This window comes from Macrotis lagotis, chromosome 1, assembly GCF_037893015.1.
Source record: "Macrotis lagotis isolate mMagLag1 chromosome 1, bilby.v1.9.chrom.fasta, whole genome shotgun sequence".
NCBI lineage: Eukaryota > Metazoa > Chordata > Mammalia > Peramelemorphia > Peramelidae > Macrotis > Macrotis lagotis.
This window is the reverse complement of record NC_133658.1, coordinates 409,153,064-409,171,256: the sequence shown is the minus strand read 5'-3', so window position 1 is coordinate 409,171,256 and position 18,193 is coordinate 409,153,064. Positions and strand designations below refer to the sequence as shown.

The following is an 18,193-nucleotide window of genomic DNA, read 5'->3' as shown; positions in this document are numbered from 1 at the left end:
ATGTGTTAAAAGCAAGTATAACAATACCTGTGTTCCTTACTTTTGGGGGGTTTTCAGAGATTTTTTTGTAATATTTAAAATGCTATAGAAAGGGCAGCTAGGTGGCACAGTGGATAGAGTATTGGCCCTGGAATCAGGAGGACCCGAGTTCAAATTCAGCCTCAGACACTTAATAATTGCCTAGTTGTGTGATCCTGGGGAAGTCACTTAACTTCATTGCCTTAAATAAATAAAATTTAAAAAAAATACTATGGAAAGGTAAGTTATTAGCATTTTGGTTAACTTAGAATAGTAATTCTGTACCTGAACTATCCCTGCCTGCCTCCTTATGATTTCTGATACCTTAGAATTCTAAGATTCTTCAGGATAGGTGTTCCCTTTTTCTAAGGTGATTTGTTTGAAATCATGATCCTGCAGCCATCCAGCAAATGTAGAGCCTCTTAACATTTAGCTCAGGTGGCTCCAGAAGAGAGAATATGAGTTCAAAAAAGGAGGTACTTGAAAGGCTACTGACTTGGATGGTAGAGTCAGAGGACCTGGGTTTCTCTTCTGACTTTTCCACCTCTGTGATCTCAGGCGAGTAAATCCTGTAATCTCTCTTTTTTAAAGAAATATTTTATTTATTCTGAGTTTTACAGTTTTCCCCCCATTCTTGCTTCCCTCCCCCCACCCCCCACAGAAGGCATTCTGTTAAGTCTTTACATTGTTTCCCTGGTATACATTGATCTCAGTTGAATGTGCCTTAATCTCTTTTGACACCTGACTTCTCAAATTGAAGTAGCCAGGTGACCCAGTGCACCCAACTCTGGGCCTAGAGTTAGGATGTTAGGAAGACATGAGCTCAAATCAAACCTCAAAACATTTCCTAGTTATATGACCCTGTACACATCATTTAACCTTAGTTTGGATCACTTTCATCATATATAAAATAGAGATAATAATTAAATGAGGTAATATTCAACAATAACACTTGTGCTGATACACTATAAACACTTATTCCCTTCCCTTTTCATGTCTACAGGGAGAAGGGAGCAAAATGTTAAGTACCTACTGTGTTCCAGGAACTGTGCTTTACAAATATCTGATAACATAAATTATCTCTCTCAAATGTTCTTGAAAAAAAGTGCTTGAGGAACAAACATTCCCTAATTCACCTTATAGATTCAGTGGACCATATTTGTTTCTCTAAATTAATTAGTTCTCTAAAAGAGTCTGAACTGGTTCCATTTTGTGAGGATTAGTACTAAGAGTACTTGCTCCATTTTGTGAGGACTAGTACTACTCACATTCACCCATGGACTGACACTTGCCTAAACCCCTATGTTTTAATCCTAGTGGCTAAGTTGCCTGTGGCTAGATCTCTTTATTTATTTGAGCCTCCAAATCTTCTTCTGTAAGAAGAGCTTGGAGAATTTAAGTAGATGATCTTCTATTCCTTCCAGTTTCAGAGAAAAGAAATTGGGTAATGATTCTGGAATAATAATGACTAATAATAATTTGGTGCTTTTAAGGCCTACATAATGATATTTAAAAAAAAATTTTTTTTGCAAAGTGGTATTTACAAATATCTCATACCAAATTTGAGAGGTAGGTGCTATTACCTCCATTTTACAGATGAGAAAAATGACTTATTCAGGGGTTAGCAAACTGTTAAGTATTAGAGACAGTTGGGTATGAATTCAATTCTTCCTGTCTCTAGGTCTGGGGCACCATCTACTGTATCAGCAAGCAGCTCATGCCTGGCTACATCCTGGTCTTGAGAAAAAAATTGTGAGGAATTTGATCATTCAGAGTTCTCAGTCTATATTGATGAAATGAAATAATGATAGTAAAGCAATTCAGTGCCTGCAACAGTGTTAAATGCTATGTTGTCATTCAGTTAATAAACATCTATTAAGCACCTATGTAAATAAATTGATTATTTATTATTATTATTTTCAGAAATAGAAGAAATGTTCAGCCTGCTAATGAATTTCAAAGTGAGATTAGGTGATTCTTAGATGTTGATTGGTATGATTTTATTTCCTCAGGGCAAAACACGATAGAGAGAACTGTGTGTGTGTGTGTGTGTGTGTGTGTGTGTGTGTGTGATTTATGTACATATAAATATATGTATATAAATAAATGAATATACACATACACATGTGCTATTTTGGCCAGAATGCAATTAGAATGAAATTTACAGTTGGAAGAATTGCTATGGATTTGGTTGATTTGGCAGTATTGTTGGATACCACTGCCATCTAGTGGTGTCAAATGAAGGCATCTCATGTATTTCAATTGACTAGAATGGTAGAGAACATTGACCAGAATGGTACAGTAGAGTCACACATCCAATATAGGACTGGATCTCTGAAGTACATATTCATTCTTAAGATTCTCTCCCAAGCAGCTAGATGATATTTAGGGTAGGAGACTTGGGACAATCCAAGTTCAAATTACATACATCATGTACTTTAACTAGCGATGTGTCCCAGGGTAAGTCACTTAATTCACTTTCTCATCCTCAGTTTCCTTATTTGTAAAGTAGAGACAATACTAGCATCTTTTTCACAGGTTTATAGGATCAAATGCAAATTATTGTGTGCAGAACACTTGGCAAAACTTTGTATCAAAATTCCAGTATAATATTCCAGACACAGTATAGTAAAAAATCCTAGGACCCTAGTTTCAGTTCTTCATTGACTACTTATTACTAGCTGTTTAATCTCACTTGTTCTCAAATTTTCTCTTATGTACCATTTGTTGTATTTGTGAGAAGTGGTCAGACCAGATGAGAAATTTTTAACTGAAGTCTGTAAATGTGTTTTAAAACTATTTAGATAACTTTTGTTATTGTTCAGTTGTTATTCAGTTATGTTGACTCTTTATGACTCCATTTGGAGTTTCCTTGGCAAAGATACTGGATTGGTTTGCCATTTCCTTTTCCAGATCATTTTATAGAGAAGAAAACTGAGACAAACAAGGTTAAGTGAGTTGCTCAGGTGGTATTTGCATCACCTAGCTGAACTCTGGTTGATAAGAGCTATTATTTTCTTATTTTCCTTGTTGAAAAATCTGAGGTTGTCTCAGATCTGCCACTCCTGGTCCTCCTTGTTTGATTGAGTGTGGCACTTTATATCCATGGTACTGTTTTTGAATTTTCTTCCCACCTACAAAGTCAGTAGACTGAATATTCTCTGGGATTCCTCCCAGTTCTCACATCTGTGATGGAAACTATACTAGAACCTTTTGTGGCTCAAAAAACTGTACCAACAGGATTGGAGAAAGTTTAGAGATGACACAATCTCAGTCCTCATGGGGTTTATAGGTCAGTAGGGGAGAATATATACAAAAGACTATAATACAAATTTTTATGTGAGACAACAGAGTGACATAATAGATACTCAAACTCCTTTTCATCCTAAGATGGACAGAATAAAAATGGAATAATACCTACTTCCCAGTATTGTGAGGATCAAGTGAAATGAGGTATAAAGCTGCATGTCAATATTAGCTTTTATTATGGTCATTATTAGTAGTAGTATTTCATTAGAGTAGGGCCTGCAATATTCTAGATGAGGTTCAGAGGGAGAAGGATCATCATTACTATTTGGGGGATATCAGCAAAAGCTTTGTGGAAAGAGTGAACATGAGTAGAGCCTTAAGTATCTGAGGGAATTCAGTAGGTCATTGAAAGAAAGAAGAGATTACAGAATTAGGATCAACATAAACAAAGGCAAGCATGTGTAAGAGCACAGACCATCCTCTGATTTACCCTACTTATTACTATGGATCAGGGTGTTTTTGTTTGTTTGTTTGTTTGTATTTTAGGTTTTTTTTGCAAGGCAAATGGTGTTAAGTAACTTGCCCAAGGCCACACAGCTAGGTAATTATTAAGTGTCTGAGGCCACATTTGAACTCAGATACTCCTGACTCCAGGGCTGGTCATCTATCCACTGTACCATCTAGCTGCCCCTGGATCAGGGTTTTATATACACTATATGTAAGTTTGTATTTAAAAAACAATTTGAAACTGTATTTAAGTATAGTTTCTTTTGTGATCTTTATTTAAAAATCATTCTGAGAAAGGTTGGTTTTCACCAAACTATCAAAGGAATCCTAGGACACAATGAAGTTTAAGAACTGCTGTTCAAGATTTTGAATTGATTGAGATTATGGACTCTATTCTCTCCTTTTTTTTCTTTTTTGGTTTAGTGACTTGCCCAAGGTCACATAGTGAAGTATTGTGTCTGAGATTGGATTTGAACTTAGAGTCTCCTGTCTCCAGAGTTGGTACTCTTATCTATCCATCTAGCTGCCCCTTCTCTCCTTATTTTTCTTTTGTTTTGTTTTTTTTGCAAGGCAGTGGAGTTAAGTGACTTGCCCAGGGTCACACAGCTAGAGCATATTTCCAACTACCATAACCTGGCTTATTTTTAAAGCAGCTATTTTCTGGAAGAGCAGTCACTAGTCATTGGAAAGCTAGGATGAAATGAGAAGGGAAAAAAGATCTTTCATGGGATCTTTTTAAAACCTTTCATTCTAAGTTGACTTTGATCTTTCAAATCACAGTGGATTATGTCTCTTTTTGCTTACAGGACACTTCCTTATAGCTTCATCTCTGCAAGAGGAGGGCATTTCCCACTCTAATATTTAGCATTTTGCAAGTATGCAGAATGTTTAAAAAAATTTTTTTTCCTGGTGCCATAGTCAGCAGAAATAGTTTCAGAGGAGAGAGGGAGGGAAGCTGTACAGCAGAGGGGGTGTGTGTGCCAATAACTATGGGGGAATTGGGCTCCTACTGTGAAGAGATTAAAGACAGTTTTAGAAGATGTTGACTGAGATTGCAATGGCCCAGCCTCCAATGGCCCAACATAGTTGTTTGGGCCCTCCTGTGGGCTCTCATTCTGAACTTTGATACGATTCTCTTAAATATTTGTCTACATTAAGATGAGTTTCCTTTTTTTTTTCCCATAGGGTTTAGAAAAAGTTCTTAATTGTAGTAGAAGAGAAAAGAATCAGAAGTTGAGTCAGAAACCATGGGTTTGAATCCTTGCTTTACTTCTGGGTGACTTTATTTTCTCCATCTTTAAAATGTGGAGGTTGTTGTACTGGGTGACCTATACTCCCAATTCTATACCTGCAATCTTGTGTTTTGGAGCCAGAGACCTGGGATTGAATATTGAATCTGTTACATTTTAGGGACAGTGAGGTGGTGAAATAGGTGGAGCTCTGAGCCTGCATCAGGAAGATTTGAGTTCAAATCTGGCCTCAGATAAATGCTAGTTATGTGATCTTGGGCAGATCACTTGCCCTCTGCCTTGTTTCTAAAATGGCAATAATAATAGTTCCCAGAGATGTTATGAGGATCAAATAAGAAAAGAATTGTAACAGGCTAGCACATGGCTTAGCACATAGTATGATGCACCATATAAACCCTAACTATTTATTAGACTTTATTTTTTAAATTTATTTTTGAATTTTACAATTTTTCCCCAAATCTCTCCCCACCCCTCCGAAGGCAGTCTGATAGTCTTTACATTGTTTCTATGCTATTCTGATCTAAATTGAATGTGTTGAGAAATCATTTCCTTAAGAAAAAATAAAATATAAGAGATAGCTAAATTGCATAATAAGATAACAGGTTTTTTGAAAAATTAAAGGTAATTGTCTTTGGTCTTTGTGCAAACTCCACAATTCTTTCTCTGGATGCAGATAGTATTCTCCATTGCAAATACCCTAAAACTGTAGCTGATTATTGCACTGATGAAATGGGCAAGTCCATTAAGGTTGATCATCACCCCCCATGTTGCTATTGGGATGGGCAATGTTCTGGTTCTGCTCATCTAGCTTAGCATCAGTTCATGCAAATCCTTCCAGGCTTCTCTGAATTCCCATACCAGCAATAGTGTTCTTAATGTACATATTCCACAATTTGTTTAGCTATTCCCCAGTTGATGGACATTCACTCAATTTCTAATTCTTTGCTGCTATGAATATTTGTACAAGTGATATTTTCACCTAGACTTTATTATCGTTGTTGTTGTATTGCTTTGATGAAGTATGACTGAAGAGGCCAAGTTAAAGTGTATTGAATGGGGGGGAAAGGGGGGAAATAAAAGTAGGAAAGGATCAGATTGCCAAGGGATTTAAATGCCAAATGGAACATTCTGTATTTGATCATTGAGGGAATAGCTACTGGGAGGAAAAAGAGGGGGGAGAGAGAGAGAGAGAGAGAGAGAGAGAGAGAGAGAGAGAGAGAGAGAGAGAGAGAGAGAGAGTCTGTGTGTGTGTATGTGTGTAAGAGAAATGGTCAGACTTGTTTTTCAGGAAAATTCTTTTGGAAGCCAAATAGAAGATTTGGAGTGAGAAGAAGCTTGAGGCAGGGAGACTAGCCAGCAGGCTATCATAATTATCCAAGCATGAGGTGATGAGGGTTTGCCCCAGGTTGGAGCAAGTGGCATTCATTCAAGAACTACTGTAGACTACCAATAGCAGCAGCATGTGATGACAACTTGGTGGTGGGGGTAAAATGAAAGGGCTAAAGTAGATCATCTACGGTCCCTTCTGACAGATTCTCTGCTTCCCTAGCAGTTTTCCTTTTTATTTTTCTCAGCTGTTGTTCTCTGGTCCAGCCCTTATGTACAGATTCTTATTCCTGGAAGACATTGATAACATTGGGTTTTTTTTTTTATTTTTGTTTGACAATGGGGTTAAGTGACTTGCCCAAGGTCACACAGCTAGGTAATTATTAAGAACTCAGGTCCTTCGTGACTCCAGGACCAGTGCTCTATCCATTGTGCCACCTAGCTGCCCCCATTAACATTGTTTTAAGTGAGTTGAGCTCTTCAAGAAAATCAATGATAAACTCATTTTCCAATACATTCTTGAATTTATTATAGTAGGAGTTTTACCTCACACAGCTAGCCAGGTCATGGGGTTGGTATTTCTACAGAAGACTGTATTCTACTTTTGGGATTTTTCTTTGGCAAGACTGTGAAGGCCTAGCATAAATCATATAATTTTAACAAAATTGTTCAGATAAAATTTTATTTTCATTTCCCAATATAACATTTTCCCGTTCCCTACCTCTAGAGAGTTATCCCCCTTTTTTTTATTTTTGCAAGGCAGTGGGATTAAGTGACTTGCTCAAGGTCAAACAGATAGATAATTAATAATTGTCTGAGGTCAAATTTGAATTCAGGTCCTCCTGATTCCAGGGTCTGTACTCTACTCACTGTGCCACCTAGCTGCTCCAAGAGGCATCCCTTCTAAGAATAAAAAGAGGAGAGGGGAAGCAATTCAGGAAAATTAACCAAACCTATCAACAGAATCTCAGAATAAATGCAACATTCTACAACCTTAGTCACCCAGTCTAACAAAGCTGGGAGGTATATTTTTTCTCCTATCTTTTTTCAAGACAGACTTTATTATTATAATTATATGGTGTTTGGTTTTGATTTTTTGTTGTTCTTTTCATGTGCATTGTATTAGTCATTATGTCTTGCTTTTGCTCATGTTTACTTGACTTTGATCATTTCGTAGAAGTCTGCTTCTTTTCTTTATTCTTCATACTCATGCTTCATGTGGAGCAGTAATATTTCATTATAATAATGTACCAATTCTGGGCTACCACAACAAGTACTGCTATAAACATTTTGATATATTGATATATTGAGGATAATTCTTTTTGTCTTTGACTTCCTTGAGGTATGTGCTTAACAGTGGAATCTCAGAGTTAAGGGAAAAATTATTTTTACTTTTCTTTTCATCATGATAATGATAGCTAGCATTCATATTATGCATTAATGTGTACTCTTGTGATCTTCCCACCACCTCCTGAGGTAGTCACTATTATTATTCTTTTATCTTAGAGTCAAGGAAACTGACTGTCAAGTAAAATGTCTTGCCCAGACTCACATAGCTAGTAAGAGTCTGACACAGGATTTGAACTCAGACCTTTGGGACCAGCATTCTATCCTAGCATTTCCCACCTTGGTGTTTGGATCAGTTTAGAACATTGTTGTTAGTTTGCTCTTACACTAGGGATCTCTTTTATCTAATTCTTCAAAATACATTATTGAAAATACAATGGCTCACCTGTGTGAGAGACAACAAAAGTGAATTTTTTTTAATTTTCTACTACGAGAACATTAGTTTCTGTTGAAAAATGGCAATTTGACAGAAATTATTGTTGAAATGTAGTTTCAGTTCAATGGTATACATGGAAACAGTCAGGAAATATGGCACCAGAGTGCCTTGTCTGTTTCTTCATGGGACTTGCAAATTCTTCCCAGTTAGTGAGTGGATTTTATGCAGTTGACTCTTTTTGCTTTCTGTTTTCAAATCTTTGTGTAGCAGTTTTGTTATGCACATATCTGTATGCTTGTCACATGTATGCATTTGGTTGGACAGGTCATGGATTTATCTCCTTCCAAAATATATAGGGGGTCAGTGTGGAGTGTGGGCCTCTAGTTCAGATTTCACTTCTTGCAATAGTAGTATGCCCATGGGCAAGTAATTTTCATTTATCTTTAAAATGGGTATAATAATGCTGGTATTAGTTATTCTGGGGAGTTGTAATGCTTAAATGGGGGAATGGATAAAAAAAATCCACTTTGCATATTTCAAAGTCCTATGTATGTCAATGGATAAAATGGTAGCAAGTAGACATGGACACAGCTCAGTGTGCAAACACCCCCTACCCCCACCCCTACCCCTATCCCCCATACACAGTGTATATGTTCACAGTGGGTAAGGATATGTATATTGAATTTGTTTCTTTTTTATTATTATTATTTTTAGGGTTTTTTTTTTTTTTTTGCAAGGCAGTGGGGTTAAAGTGGCTCGCCCAAGGCCACACAACTAGGTAATTATTAAGTGTCTGAGGCTGGATTTGAACTCAGGTATTCTTGACTTCAGGCCTGGTGCTCTATCTACTGCACCACCTAGCCACCCCTTGTACATTGAATTTGAAAGTCAGGAGTTACTAGTCTTAAAGGAAAACTGATAATTTACCAGGTACAGCTTTTATTTATTTATAAGTGTATAAATAAATGCCACGCTGCACCATGCCATACTACACTCTGATAAATATTGGTTATATGACTCTGAGCAAGTCTCTTAATTCTCTAGGCAGCTCTTAATGTGTGTTCATGTGTGACTGTAGTTAGGGAGTGCAACTAAGTTTGAGAGATGCTAATTTGGAAATAATAGCTTAATATATTTTTTGCCTGAGAGAGCTATTAGTTTTTTTCTAATTGTGAGTATGGTACTCATATACTACACATATTGGGATAACTAGGTGGCACAGTATATAAAGAACCAGACCTGGAGTTAGGAAGACTTATTTTCCTGAGTTCAAATCTGCTCTCAAAATGTACCAACTCTGTGACCCTGAACAAATTACTTAATTCTGTTTGCCTGAATTTGGAGAAGGAAATGGCAAGCCATTCTAGAATCTTTGCCAAGAAAACCCCAAATAGGGTCACGAAGAGTCATACATGACTGAAAAATGACAGAATAAAAAAAAATTAAGGATCACAAAGCACTTTACAAACATATCATTTTTTCTTCACAATTTCTTTGGGATATAGGTGGTATTATCTTTTTATAATCTAGACATTCCCCTAGCATGTACATATCATGAGAGTTAGGGACATGGTGCTTTTGTGACAATTTTTTACCTCTCTGAACCAGAAAAGAAGTCTTAATTTTTTTGTGTTGTACTAAGTCATGAAGTACTCACCTGACATTGTCCAAGATAGTGTGGGGGGGAATCCACCTAGGTCCCTATATTCTGTGTTTGTGTGTGTGTGTCTGTCTGTCTGTGTCTGTATAGGTTAAAAAACTCCAGTCTGCATCTCTTTGTATTTCTTTGCACGGAAGAGTTGTAGACTGTATCTTCCCATTTTAATATTACCTTGTTTTTTGAGTTCCAGTCCTTGAATATTGCCTTTTTCTCTTGTTATTGGGGAATGGGATTGATTATGTCCTGTGATCTCTCTTCTTTGTAGGCAGACAGCCAGGTGGACCTGGTCCGGCAGCATTTTTATGAAGTTTCTCTGGAGTATGTCTTCAAGGTGCAAGAAGTTCAAGAAAGAAAGATGTTTGAGTTTGTGGAGCCTGTAAGTAAATCCATGGCTTTACAATTTTTGGGAAAGGTTGACTGGTAAATTTTCCCATCTTATCTTTGGTAACAGTGAATGAATATTCCAATTCAGGTAATTACGTTAACTCAAACTGATGATGATGTTCCTTGCAATAAGATTTTATGGAAGATTGTATTGTGGTCCTAGTTATGAGATAGCATAGCTGGACCTGGAGCTGAATAATTCTTCTCTTGCTATCAAGTATCCATTGCCCCTCAACTTCTTTCATGCCTTTCCCAACCTTGAATTCTCTTCCTTTGGTTTTTAAAAACAAAAACAAAAACAAGAAAACACAACTTATAATTTATCTCCAAAAGATATAAGAAGTAGAATGAAGAAAAGGGTGAAACATAAAAACTTTCCTTCTTTTTCTTAGAATGGATTTTCATTGCACTTATTTCACATAATAATTCATGAGAATAAGAAAATCTAGTTCTCATCATCCTTTAACTGGGAAATGTGATTTCTGGCAACGTATTTATTATGAACTGGGCAGTTTGGATATTGGGTAATGATGGATATAGTAGGATTTTTGCAATGATTGTATGCTTGAATGTAGTGTGGGTTGAAAACAATCCTTGGCCTATATGTTTCTTTAGTGTTTGTGATTTCATTGGGATGTAGCTCCACATAATGTACCCTTATTCCCAAATTCTATTCCAGTAATTTCCTTGAGGTAGGATCTTTTTTTTCTTAAATTTATTTATTTTTGAATTTTATAATTTTTCCCCAAATCTTGCTTCCCTCCCCCCACTCCCCACAGAAGACAGTCTGTTAGTCTTTACATTGTTTCCATGCTATACATTGATCTAAATTGAATGTGTTGAGAGAAAAATATATATCCTTAAGAAAAATAAAATAAAATATAAGAGATAGCAAGATTATATTTTTTTTAAATTAAAAGTAATAGTCTTTGGTCTTTGTTCAAACTCCACAATTCTTTCTCTGGATCCAGATGGTTTCTTCATTTGCAGATACCCCAAAATTGTCCGTGATTAATGCACTTCTGAAATGATGTTCTTCTGGTTCTGCTCATCTTGCTCAGCATGAGTTCATGCAAATCCCTCTGGGCTTCTCTGAATTCCTGTCCCTCCTTGAGGCTGGGTCCTGAAGTAATCATTGCAGTATCTTCTCACTACGGATTGTACAACCATCCAGCTAGATTGGGATTTCTGGTGCATAGCCTTGTTTAGCATATTTGTTCAAATGGTATCCATGTCTTCTGACCTTTATCAATCTGCCATGTCAATTTGGAATTCATACGCACAATAATTTCATATGTCAAGTAGAACCTTGGAGATGATGATTAAGAGATTATGAGTTATTTCCTTCATCAGATGATCTCTTGATCACATGACTATAGATATCTAACTTTGTAAATTACAGCCCCATCCCATCTTGTCAATTCTTGTTTGTCTTTCCACCCTGCTTAGGAACCTCCTCCAGATGTCTTGAAATTGCATGGACCACACCAGCTCTCTTTAGTTGTAACCTCAGTCCACCTCCTTTTGTAGATATATTTTTTCTCTAGTAATATGCTTTACATTGCTTCTTCTTTGTAATTCTTCATTGATTAGGTGTTGCAGCCTCTTTGTATAATCTTTGCCATTGTCCGCTGGATGACCTAGAACTCTAATTCTTTGGAGACTGTAGTATCCTTTCACTTGCAGTCATATAGTATGACAGGAAGAATATTGATGTTATAAAGATGGCTCTTTGTTTCAGGGAGAAGGTTTAGCTAGCAAACACTTGGTCTTCTTGCCAAGTTCAGGGATATGGCAGCCAAAGACAACACCATTTTAGAATATAAACTCTTCAGAAACATTTTATAGAGGAGGAAGGTGGAAGATTAGAAGCAGTTTTGTCTCATAAAATAGCGAGAAGTAATGGAGAGAAAAACAAATTCAAAGGAAGCTTGGTGAGGGACCTAGATAATCACTATCATCCAGATCTCAATCAAGAATCCAAGAGTGAAAATGGAAAGTAAGATGAAGAACAGTCCAAAAAACCAGGAAAGATCAAAAGATACTTAAATATTTCAAAGATGGACTTTTTTCTTCATCAATTATCAAGGAGCCAGCACATTCAGATTCTAAAATCACAATCAGAGATGTACAGCCTAAGGAAATAGAAACAGTCATAAAAGACAATAAGGACAGGAAGAGCAGATTTGAACAATTATACAAAAGAGAGGTCTTTATGAGTGATGACATGATTTTAAGGGAATTAGGGAACTTATTTTTGAGATAACTGAAAGAAGAAAGACTATCCAAATGCTTGGGGGGAAAAATCATGGAATTCATTATTACTACCAAGAAAAAAAAGACAGCCTAGGGAATATTCATCACTACTGACTCATCTGTATACTTTGATATTTCCTAGAAACTTTATGACAATTATCTGCTCACCCACTTAAAGGCATCCATGATTAAGGTATGAGAAAAGGACATGCTGGTTCTTGTAAACATCATATCTTTGTAGACCTATAATTAACCTTTTAAGTGAAAGGTGCTTATTTGTTGACTACAAAGAAAACCTTTTATTCATCAGACTTTCAGAGATGACAAGAAATAAAAATGACAACTGTTGTTCAGGAGAATAGGCACTGTTAAAAGAGCTGTGAACTGACCCAGCCACTCTGGGAAGAAATGTTGACTTTTATTCTCAAAGCTAAATTGTGAACCAGTAGTATCACTTTTGGGTCTGTGCCTCTTAAGAGATCAAAGAAAGAGGAAGGTTACCTATATGTACAAAAATATCTATAGCAGCTCCTTTTATGACAGTAAAGAAATAGAAACTGAGAAGGTGTCATATCAATTGGGGAATGACTGAATAAATTATAGTTTATGAAAGAGATGGAATACTGTTGTGTTGTAAGAAATCATGAAGGAGGATGCTTTCAGAGAAGCATGGAAATACCTATAAACTGATGCAAGGGAAGTGAATAGTTCCAGGAAAACAGTAAAAATAATACTGTAAAGACAAATAACTTTGAAAGACTTGGGCAGTGGTGGTGGGGACAGCCAGATGGAGCAGTGGATAGAGCACAGGAGAACCTGAGCTCAAAATTGGTCTCAGAAAACTTAATAATTACTTAACTGTGTGACCTTGGGCAAGTTACTTAATCCCTTTGCCTTGCAAAAACCAAAAAATAAACGTCTTAGGAAATCTCATTAGCAAGCATCATGTCTCATTCAATCTCAAAGCAACCCTGTTGAGATAGGGACTTCTATTATGACATTGTTGCAAATGAGAAAACTGAGGCTGAAGGCTGACTTAAGTTAAGTAATTTGCCCATTATGCACAGTTGTGAATATTTGTGACTGTATTTACACTTAGATCTCTCACACTCCAAACTTTTCCCACAAGGCCTCCTATGTGGCATTGCAAATCAATCAATCCATAGGTATTATCAAGCAACTAGTGTGTGGTTTTCTGCCATATGTATTTTTTCATTTGATCTTTGCAACAATTCTGGAATATAGAAGCTAAGGCTAAGAGCAGCTAAATAAGGTTCAGGGTCTAGGAACTAACAATTGTCTGAGGTGAAATTTGAACACAGGTCTAACTATGGCAACATCTAGTTGCCTTAAAGAGTCCACCCCACTGAAAAGGAAAACTTAGTGACTGAATAATGCTTATTCTCCAAATTATGATGTTATATCTGTAGTCCACCAGGGAATTATTTTGGATAGATACTATAAGAGAATAGTAAATTGTGCTTAGAATTTAATAGCAAAAAAAAAAAAAGGCAGAAGGGTTCTCCAAAATGTATACCCTTCAGTTTTATATCACCTTCTTTTCTAAATATCTCTTTTCCCTTGCATATAAATCCTAAATGTCTCTCTGGAGAAATCTGATGTCTCACTGAATGAATTAAGTTAAGAAATCAGTATTTTAGTCTTGACCATTTTATTTGGCAAGTTTCCTAACTCCGTTTTTAAGTTTCCTTATGTGACTTTTGACAATTGTAAAAAAACAATCTTAAAAGCAAAAATAACCCAAAGGTGTTTCAGTCACATTCCACAAGTGATATGATTGACATTCTGCATTCTCCCACAAACCTATCTACCTCTCTTCTGAATCAGTTTGAAGTATGGGAAGTAGATTTATCCATCAATAAACATTTCATAAGCATTTACTGGCATTGACAGTGCAGAGAGAAAAAAATAAAAAGATCCTGTGCCCAAAGAACTTAAAGTGATGACTTGTACAGATATAAATGTGTAAAAAATGGTTCAAGATAAATACAATGTAATGGTTTGGTGGGGAGAACACTAGAACTGGATGGAAAAGGAGAGGTTTCATGTAGAAGATTATGTTAGAGCAGCTGTGAATGATGGCAGAAATGAGAAGGAAATAAATGTATTCTAGGCATGAGAGAGAGCTGGTGTGAAGGGTTAGAGATGAAAGATAGGATATTACCTGTGAAGTGTAGAAAAAAGACCAGACAAACAACTGTGAAGGGTAGTAAGGCTAGTAATATGGAACGTGGAGAGGTGTGTTGGGGTCAGATTGTGAAGAGATTTAAATGATAACCGAAGAGTTTACATTTGATTCCAGTTTGTTGTGTAGGTGACATGTAAGTGATAATATTCAGACCCATTCTTTAGTAGAATCGTTCACTGACACAAAGCAACTTAAGAAATGGTTTTTGACCGACCTCAGCAGTTTTGTGGAAAATTGTCTGGAGTGGGGGATAGATGAGGCAGGATCATCGGCTTTTAAATCACTTGCAAATGCTTGTTAAGATAGAAAAGACAACATTTGACAATTGATTATTTGGAGATGTTGGAATTCAGGAATGATACTGACTTGCATGTGGATGACACAGGAAGTTCTGAAGGAAGGTAGGTTCTGGGGTAATGTGCAAATGTCAAGTTTAGGAAGCTTACAGGATATCTAGATCAAAATATCTAATTGGCAGTTGAACATACTGTCTTAGAGCTCAGACCAGGGTTGTATAAGAGAGTGATTTGTAGATAATTAAACTATTTAGTCACTAAATGAAAGAGTGCAGAGAAACCATCAGGACTGAGTCTTGGGAGACACTGATATTTAGGGGAACCGTGATCTAAATGACAGAGTAGGAGACATTACTGAGGCAACCCAGAAGAGAGATGGTCCAAGGAAGAGAAATTCAGCAGTGTCCTTACTGCAGAGAAATACAGAAGGAGTATTGAGAAAAATCCTTAAGAAAAAAAAAAGTTTAGTGATGAGTGATTGAGACAACAATTATTTATTAAGCTAATGTGCTAAGCATTTGAGAAGGAAATAATGGCAAAAGACAGTACTTTCTTAATGCCTGTGATGCTGTTCAAAGCCAGAATCATTTCTCAAGTGTCATTGCTATCTCCACAAGATCTCTTTCTCTCATCCTCTTCTTTTCACTCAAAAGACTACCCAGCATGGTTCACACTTTCCTGCTTCTTGCTAGAATAATTGTAACATTTCCATTCAACACATGATTTTTCTTTATATATTCTGTATCCTGGTCAAACAGGATTTTTTACTATTTCCCAGACACAGCTTTCTTATCTCATTGTATCAAGGCAATGAGGTTGCAACAGTTAGCTAGGGCTGGACCTAGAGTCAGATAGACATTTGTTTAAACATGGCCTCAGACACCATGTATGACCTGGGGAAAGTCATTTAACCTCTGTCTGCCTCAGTTTTCTCAATTTGTTGTGAGGCCCAGTTGTTTAACATAGTGCTGGCATATAGTATAGCTTATTCCATCTCTCAACCTATTTGACTATCCACATTTCCTGTCCTTATGACTTTGCACAGACTGTCTGGTTTCCATGCCTGGAGTATGGACACTGCTTTATATTCTTTGTCTTGTAGATTCTTTAACTTCTTTCAAGGCTTAGTACAGATATGCCACCTTCTATATGAGGCCTGTCTTGAGTCCTTCATCATTCCTAATTACTTTGGTATATACTCTTTCTCTCTGTCTCTTAGTGTTTCTTTATTCTCTCATTCTCTCTCTGTTACTCTTAACCTTTTTCTCTTTTACTTTCTCTTCCTTCCTCTCATTTTTTCTTTCTCTTTCTCTATTTTACTCATTTTCTTTCAATCTTTTTCTCTTTCTCTCTTGCTTTTTCTTTCTCTTTGTTTTTCTCACTCCTATTCTTTAACTAGTATCTTATTCTTTCTCTCTATCTCACTCTTTTCTCTCACTTTTTTCTCCTTTTCTCTTTCTCTTAATGCTCTTTCTTCCCGTCCTCTTCTTTTTCTTTCACTTTCCCTCTCTTCTTCCACACACACACACACACACACACACACAAACACACACACATGTGTTCATATTTGTTTTGTTATTGTTCTTAGTCTTTTGTACCTAGCACTTAGAAGAATTTCAGTATATAATAAGTACTTATAAATATAAATAGCTTTCTTTAGGAGTTTCACTTTGTCAGGGAAAAGAAATGTAGGATGCTGTCTTGGGATGGATAGAAGGAAGGAAAAAGCATGCAAATGATTTTTGCAATTCAGATGACACAGGCAATTCAATGTCCATGTCAACCAAGAGGTAGAAACAGTTTTCTTGGGTCACTCTTGTCTTCCCAGTAGACTTGCAGGATTTTGCTAATTAAATTTGCTCATTAGTGTTATTCTGTTTGTACTGCTAATTTCTTTCCTAGAAGTATGTAAAAAGGTAAGAAAGATAGCTCTTTTTTGTCTTTAGGGGAGGCAGGGAAGAAAACGAATTGTTCAGATTGTATTTAAAGTGGACTGCTTTGGACTGCTTAATTATCTGGTGCCATACTAAGCAAAATTTCAATATGGATACTCTTCTCTGCCAAGAGCTGTTATCAGTATTCTATGTCTCCAGCTGAATTTTCTGTGACTCTGATTGTCTTGGCTTCTGAACTTATATAGATAGCATCGTTTAATGAATTTAAGAGGAGGAAATAATTGCTCCTTCTGTTTCTATTCCTTTAATCTCCCTTTACCTTTCAGGATTGTTTGAAATGGAGAGAAGTAGAGGGGACTAGGCCTTAGTTTTTAGAAGTCTCTCCAGGGATGTAGGACTTGCCAAGTCAACAGATTGTAGCACTTATTTGAACTAATGGATTCAGAGTAGACTTAGAGCATGTCTGGGACATAACACAGTGTTTGGAAATAGGCAATTGATGCCTATTCTATAAAAGTAAGTTGAGATTCATTTTTTGTTATTTATTTTGGATTAATCATTTGGATGATTTGATGATGATAAGACATTTGTTTAAAGAATGGGTTCAACATAGTTATTGCTGAGTCCCAGTTAGTAGACAACCAGTCGAAGGTTAGTAGGAGTGGGAGTCATCTTCTGGAGAAGGTGGGAAAGAATGAGATCATTTTTGCAAGTAGATGCGTTTTCCTTGCAAAAAAGAAAGACCATCTCATTATGTGAGGTAGGAATAAAGGCAAAAGTAGTAGTAGAAGGTATCTGAAATGAAAATGTAAGAATTTATTAGGAAGTTATAAAAAGATTGTATCATAATGGTGAAGATTATGTAGCATAAATTTGGAGTGGATCTAATCACCTTGTTTTCCTGATTTTCTTTAACTTCATTCAGCATCATGTAAATAGGACCAAACATAATAGGTGGTGGTATGTAAGATTGATGTAAGACTTGTGATAGAATAAGGTGAGGATAGTGTATAGAATTGAAATTGTTGAAGATGGGTCAGGGAGGCATGTATAGCCAGTGAAGGGTTGATGGCTTGGGAAAGAACTTAGAGGTGAAGGGATTAGAAAATCACAATGAGGATAAAAGTAGTATTTGAAGTTGTTAATCATGGGGGAAAAGTAGAATGACCACAGATTGGGAGCAGATAAGGGGATTTTGGAATTCTTAAACATGAAAGGTAGTACATTTGTGGGTCAAGCTTATTCGCCTAGTTAGACATTGTTCTCTTTCCTGTTTTGAAAATGGGAATTAAGGAAGCCTGTTTGGGGGTGTCATAAAGTGATTCATCTCTTTCTAAACTAATTGAGATACCTATATTTCTTGGTAGAAGTTGTTTTCTGTAGCTAAGTCTCATCTTCTCCATAAGATAACGCTGTCCAT

At 36.4% G+C, this 18,193-nt stretch overlaps 1 protein-coding gene across 5 annotated transcripts in view; it reads left to right on the top strand.

Moving 5' to 3' along the window:
- Positions 1–18,193, top strand: part of ARHGAP26 (Rho GTPase activating protein 26) — a 504,960-nt gene that overhangs the window by 161,096 nt on the left and 325,671 nt on the right. For all 5 annotated transcript variants that reach the window (XM_074212710.1, XM_074212712.1, XM_074212709.1 and 2 more), the window contains exon 6: positions 9,999–10,109. In XM_074212710.1, the coding sequence (XP_074068811.1) occupies positions 9,999–10,109 (111 nt within the window). The remainder of the gene's footprint in view (positions 1–9,998; positions 10,110–18,193) is intronic.